This window comes from Cicer arietinum, chromosome 5 (assembly GCF_000331145.2).
Source record: "Cicer arietinum cultivar CDC Frontier isolate Library 1 chromosome 5, Cicar.CDCFrontier_v2.0, whole genome shotgun sequence".
Taxonomy (NCBI): Eukaryota; Viridiplantae; Streptophyta; class Magnoliopsida; order Fabales; family Fabaceae; genus Cicer; species Cicer arietinum.
Window position 1 is genome coordinate 50,002,331 of NC_021164.2, and position 7,142 is coordinate 50,009,472.

The following is a 7,142-nucleotide window of genomic DNA, read 5'->3' on the forward strand; positions in this document are numbered from 1 at the left end:
TAACAAATAATAATAATAATAATAATAATAATAATAATAATAATAATAATAATAATAATAATAATAATAATAATAATAATAATAATAATAATAATAATAATAATAATTAGCAAGACAAATATAAATATAAATACTACTACTTTATAAATACTACTACATAGCATACATTGGAATACTTAGCAACGAGTTAGAGTGTTGGTATGAAGCCATGCCTTAAAATTGCCTATTGGAATGCAATCAATCTTTGTCAGTTGTCTTGTCTTGACATTGTAACAAAAGTGTACTTTTTTTGTTAGTAATCTTGGGTTAGACAACATTTCCTTACTAGATGTTGGATCCAACTTTTGATCGAACTCTACTATAAAGATAATTTGGTCGTTGATCCAAAACCGACACCTCACAACCGTCATCACTATATCAATATCAAAACCAAGCTTATGGCTGCAAATAGCCATACTATCAAAAGGTCTCATCTCATGATAAAGAGTCCATTTTCCTGAATTCATATCCAAAGTAAAGATTGGATATGTTTTAATGTCTTTTTCATCCACAACGCAAGAAATGCAAGAAAGACGATCTCCCGTCCATAAATAATCTGCAAGTGGAAAAGCATGCTGTTGAGGATGCTGTTGAGGGGGGAGTGGATATTCACGTATAATAATTTCCTTGCCAACATCCATCACAATCACTCCATCCCATGTTATCCAATAGATATGATTGTCTCCATTATGAACTGGTTTCCATAAAAAATACCACTTATCCTCCAAGTTATATTCTTTTCTAACTATTTCTTTCCATGTGTTGTCTATTCCAATTCTTAGGACGTAGAAAACATACCAATTGACCCCCGAAACACTTTGGGTATCTACTAAGAACACCTTGAATTTGGCAGTGCGGGGAACACATGCTATAATAGATCGCCAGATAACCCCTTCCCGTTGGTTTGAAGAAGGTGAAAGAGGAATTCTAAAGCAGCACCTAAGGATGGGGTTTACGACGTAAGTAAGTCTAAAACGATCACATAGCAGAAACATGCCATCACAAATAGCGACTATCTGTCCCAATCTCAAAGGGGGTCCCAAATAAATCCTTTCAGAATGTCCCTTGACATAGTCTTGAATATTCAAGAAATAAGAAGTCACGGTTGGATTAAAACTTTCAAGGTAAAGACCAGGTGGTTTACCACGTAGGCAGGCTTGAGTAGCAGTAGCCCAAGGTTTGGAAACGTGCCTTGCAGAGTTAAGCAGACACTTAACAGGAACCAAACTAAGGATAGCAAGCATCAAGTCTTGAGGAAGCTTTGAAATCAGTTCAAAATTCTTACTACTATTTGAGTTTTGCTGAATATTCATATTCTGCTTGTTTGTTGCATGATCATGATGACGTGAGTCAGAGTAAGTGCACTTATTTATAGATTTAAATCTCTGCCTTTTAACTCGACCAATTGTCTTTTCCGTCTTCGTCCTTTTCACTTCCAGGATATCAACATCACACTCTTTACCATCTTCAACCTCTTTTTCTTGGACCTCTTTTACTTTAACATCCTCCTCCCTTTTGGTCTCATTTTTAGGACGAGCTTTCCGTGATGTTAAACTCATCTTTTACAATCAAACCTGAAAAAGAAATAAAAGTACAACTCAGATGATATAACATACCTCTAATCCAATATGACAGTTGGAAACTGAAATATAATATGAGAACAGTAGACAACGGACTCGATAGGATAGTATAAGCCGACAACAAATCCAACAGATAAAACATCAAAAATGAAGAAACTTGCAACGAGAAATGCATAACATAATGATTGGTGAAATCAAATGATGAGTAACATAAATAAATAAATAAATAAATAAATAAATAAATAAATACAGTCATATGGTAAGCTTGAATTGAATATTGAATTTATTTATTTCATACATAACCAGTTGTGCAGCAATCAGCTATAATGAAAATCATTTATACAATATTCAACAGAAAGAACAGATTTTTCAGGTTGATAACCCTCAATTTCCAATGCTGTTCCATTCACAAAATTCGACAAACCAATCAGAAGTAGCATTAATGATGAGTCAGCAAATGCCACTACAAAGGAACAGTTAGGGGGCAAAGCAGTTAGGGAACCAAGGAGCCTATAAAGAGTAACAAGCAGAAAATAACCATCTCCAAAATGCGATGATTATGTGAGAGGTTGAAGTGTATAAGTGAGGCAAAAAACTGAAAGTAGTGGTGTGGAACTTGGGCTGAAATTCCTCTTCCAATTTCATCACTTGAGTTTCCCTTCTGCTTTCTTTTCTTTCTAATAATTCCTTGTCTTGTAAATTGTTACTATTTCTCTGCCTCAAAGCCGTCTTAATGTTTTTTGATGTCATGTTCGAATTTAAAATATTAGGCCCCTAATAAAAAATGCTATGTTATTTCAAAGTATTATATTTTTACCAAATGAAATACCAAAAACTCAAGTCTCAAACTATTTTATTTAAATTCAGCAAAATAAATAAATTGTAAATAACATCTAGATACAACTTCAAGCTCATACTAACCTTCTTACCATTTAAAAAGAGCCCTTTTAACACGAAGCAAACCAATAATAGATCTAATAATGCAGTAATGAGTTCCATTGTAAATCATATAGATCCAATAATAGATTACCAGCAAATTATCTATTACTACCATTGTAAATCACAAAATCAATAATGAGTTCTTAAAATATAAAACCTTGACATCAGATTAGATAATGAGTTCCTATATTCAATAATTAACCATTTCAAAGTTTCTAAAATCAATAATTTACATAACAGATACGAACCTTTGCTGATGAGAGTTGAGAGAAATTAGGCTTAGTATTTGTTTGGAGAGGAGATAGAGAGAAGATAGTCTTTGTTTAAATTGGGTATTTATTTTGGACATTTATTTTAAGTATAGGTGCAAATATAAAATTTTAGAACTGTCTTTGAACAAAATTAATGCAATTTTCAAAGTTCAGATATATTATTACAAAAAAATTTGGGGCATCCCTATTGGGGAACTGTGCCAATGTTTTGTATAATGTACCCGACCTTTGGAGAGAAAAAAAATCATAGTTTTGTACAAGACATTCTAAAATTTATATTTGCACCTTATGCACAAAATAAATGTCCAGAATAAATAGACAATTTGAATAGACTATCTTATCAGCATCTACTCTCTAAACAAATATTTAACTTAATTTCTCTCGAATCTCATCAACAAAGATTAGAATCTTGAATCTTCATGTTAGTGTTTTAGATTTTTGTTTAGCAAGATTTCAGAATTGATTTCAATAAAACAGTAGGCTATATTATTTTCCTTTTCATTTTATTTCATTTCACATTGCAGTTACAAATATGAATAATTCACACAATCAAACTAAACAAGACAAATAAATAACCAAAATTAAGAACAGTGAAACCAAAATTAGTCTTAAAATATATTAAACATATAAAATGAAAAATAAAAACCCTAAGTTAAACACATTGAACCCAACTTAATAAAAACAGAAAGAAACCACGAAAAAGACCCAAAACAGAAAACGTTCAGAACCCTAAAAAATTCAAAACTTTAACGGATTCAAAATGTCAAAGATCATAAACTTGAAAATAAATTTAAAAATCGTAAAAGACTCACCCTAACCTTTTTGCTCTTACTCACCGTGATGACGACCTTCCAACACATAAATAATGGCATGCTCAGTAGATTCAGTACCTTAACATAGATGAAAAAATGAAGTTACTTAATCAAACCCAGATCTAAGAGAGATGAAAAATCTAACAAAAAACTGATTATGCTTCGAATAAGTAAAAACAAGTGTTAAAAAACTAAATCAGATCATGTTGCGTGTACCTATGTGCGTCTGCCAAGCATCTTTTCTCCATCTACAGTTGAAACAAAAATGATTAAGATGGGTTGAGGCTTTGCGGAGGAAGAACAGATGGTGGTGGCTTCCAAAGAGAAACGACCGAACCGGTGGTTGAGGTTTGAAGCATAAACAAAAGATGTTTGTCTAGAGAAAGAGAAATTGTACCAAATACATACTGTTTCTCTCTCCACTCACAACCCAACTTTCCCACACACGCGCATTTTATTATTACTGCATTGGATACCAACCACAAATTAGGTTTTTTCATTTATATATGAGCAAATTTTTTTTTTTCCATTAAAATACTCTACTTCCAATTAATATTAAGCTTAATTGCAATTTTGGTCCTCCTATTTTAGCTGAAACACGAAAGTAGTCCCCTCATTTTATTTTTTTCCAATTTTGGCCTCTAAACAGAATTTTAGTTTAAAATTTGATGAAATTTTATTTTTTAAAGTCGTATTACACCATTTATGATCATATTTCAGGTACAATTGTTGCAAATGAGATCTTGAGGCATTGTATGACTTAAATAAATGCAAAAAAAATGAAATTTCATGAAATTTTGGACCAAAATTCAGCTTCGGGGACCAAAATTGGGGGACTACTTTTAAGCCTTAATATTACCTCATTCACCGTAAAAGAAACAATTTTTTTTAGAAAAACTTATCTTGTACCTTTCAAAAAAATTCAAAATGTCAAAAATATCTTCAATTTTTTTTTTACTAATTCACCCAATGAAAAGTTAAAAAATCTTTTTCACCATTTTCTCAATTCCGGAGCAGTAAAAAATATTCGGTAAGTTCAAGTTTTTCGGTAACTTTCGGAAAACTTTAAATAAGACTTTCGATACACATTATACTTCCAAAAAGTTTTCTTAAGTTTTCCAATACACAAGGTAAATTCCGGAAAACTTAAAACACAGTTTTCCAGCATAGAATGGGAAAATTATGTACCGGAAACTTAATTGTCAAGTTTTCCAATACGAAACTGTGTTCTAGAAATCTTCATACACAAGTTTTCCAATACAGAACTGTATTTCGCAAAACTTCATATCCAAGTTTTCCGGTACAAAACTATATTTTGAAATTAATTCTTAATTTTTTTGAATTTTATTAATGTTTTTTAAATGATAACAGATATTGATAAACCGTTACTATTAATAGATAAAAAATGCGTCGATACTACAAATATTTTTGACACAGATCAGGTATGAATAAATATAATTAATATTGATATTGTAAAAATATATTATGGCGATTAATTATAATTTATTTTAGTCCTTTATTTTTTTTTCGAGTTGGTCTTTTATTTTAATTTTAAGTGACAATTTAATATTTTATGTTTTAAAATATCAACAATGTTGTCCTTTTTTATTTACAAAACTTCAAAAAAATCATCAAATTTTTCAAACAAAACCCATAAAATTCATTATCATCTTCAATAAAATACAAATTTAATCAAATTCATAACTTAAATCTTGAAATAAACTCATATTTTCATGTTTTATTTGATGTTGTTGGAGATGAAAATATGAGCGTATTTGAATATTTGAGTTATTGATTTGATAAAATTTGCATTATATTGAAGATGATTATTAATTTTATGGGGTTTGGTTGAAAATTTTGATGATTTTTTTGAATTTTTGTATAAAAAATGATAACATTGTTGAAATTTTAAAACATAAAATATCAAATTGTCACTTAAAATTAATATAAATGACCAATTCGAGAAAAAAAAATGACTAAAACGTTACCTGAAATTAAGTTAAGGGACCACAAATGTAATTTAGCATTTATTTTATTTCAGATATTTGATACAAGGGACGGTGTTGTGAATTGGGAAAAAGAAATCGGTATAAAAAAAAAGTTAATTTATATTTAGGCTTAATTGCAGTTTTGGACCCCATATTTTAGCTGAATCGTGAAAATAGTCCCCCCATTTTGGTGACTGGGGGCTCGTGAATCGCGACTCGTGACTGGTGACTGGGGACTGGTGACTAGGGACTGGTGACTGGGGGCTCGTGAATCGCGACTCCGCGCGTGTTGTTTTACCCACATCCGATTGAAAAATTTGGATTCCGTTGCTACGCCCCACATCTAGCAAGCCAACACACGCGCGCGCGCCACGTCCACGTCTTAGTCGTAGTCGTAGTCGTCGCGCGCGTGGTGGTTTTGCACATTCGAGCCAAATTTTTGATTTTGCTACACCGTCCGTCAATTCACAAGCCAACATTTGCCTTATCATGCCCACATCCTTCAATTTTTTTTTTGTCCAGGCGCTGGCCTAAAATCTGGCCCATGCCAGGAGCACACATACCCTCCCCTATATATGTCTGAAGTGTTTTTTCCAGTTTTGTAGAAAGAGAGCCCTTTTTTGGCTATAGGAGGAAAACCACTTTTGAGGGACCTAGACTTCGAATTTTTTCATGAACTTTTGCACGAATGTTCATAAACCCAATATTAATCTCCTCAAAAAAATTTGGAATTTTTTGACAAACGGTGAATTTTTAAAAAATTATATAAGGGGCACATTTTCGAGTTGAGGTACCTAGACTTGGAATTTTTTCTTGAAATTTTACAGGGACGTTGTCAATAATTAAATAACACTTCCCACAAAAAATTGGAATTTTCTGGAAAGGGATTATTTAATTATAATTTTTTAAAGTGCAGAAAATATTAAAAATATTATTAAAAAATATTTAAAATATTAAAAATATAATTTTGATTAAAATTTATCACGGGACTTGCATCACAAAACACATAACATGGACATCAAAAATTTCATTGAAAACAAAATTTGGATTGCGTTACTAAGTGACTCGTGACTCGTGAGTCGCGACTCGGGACTGGTGACTGGGGGCTGGTAACTGGGGGCTCGTGAGTCGCGACTCGTGACTGGGGACTGGTGACTGGGTGCAGGCCAGCCAGCCAGCATGCTTGCCTGGTGACTAGGGACTTGTGACTGGGTGCTGGCCAGCCAGCCTGCTTGCCTACGAGCCTTCCCTAGTCACAGACTGTCGCCGACGAAGAATAAGTCTAAGTCATGCACCGTGACTGACACAGTTCGGTTCAGGTGACCCACGAGCCTTCCCTAGTCACGGACGTTGAATAAGTTTTTGCCATAAAATGTCCATGACTACTATGGCCTACGTGCCCTTGATTTGTTCGAGTGTTTCCACCGCAAGTGTGTATCATCAGTACGGTTATCATGTGCATGACCTAGTCTGCGCATAGGTCTGGACGAATTGCCTTAGGACGGCACGCGC

The 7,142-nt window shown here is 32.9% G+C and overlaps 1 protein-coding gene across 6 annotated transcripts; it reads right to left on the reverse strand.

Moving 5' to 3' along the window:
• Nucleotides 1–121: 121 nt before the first annotated feature.
• Nucleotides 122–4,120, reverse strand: LOC101511237 (uncharacterized). 6 transcript variants are annotated; one of them, XM_027334996.2, is made up of 4 exons: nucleotides 3,859–4,113; nucleotides 3,667–3,720; nucleotides 2,158–2,393; nucleotides 122–1,613 (listed from the first exon to the last, which is right to left on the reverse strand). In XM_027334996.2, exon 4 carries the CDS (start codon nucleotides 1,596–1,598, stop codon nucleotides 177–179), a length of 1,422 nt encoding a protein of 473 aa, XP_027190797.1. In that variant the 5' UTR covers nucleotides 1,599–1,613; nucleotides 2,158–2,393; nucleotides 3,667–3,720; nucleotides 3,859–4,113; the 3' UTR covers nucleotides 122–176. The 6 variants fall into 6 exon arrangements, with proteins under 6 accessions (XP_027190797.1, XP_027190796.1, XP_027190795.1 ...); XM_027334995.2 differs by having other exon boundaries at nucleotides 3,649–3,720; XM_027334994.2 differs by having other exon boundaries at nucleotides 3,643–3,720.
• Nucleotides 4,121–7,142: the final 3,022 nt, after the last annotated feature.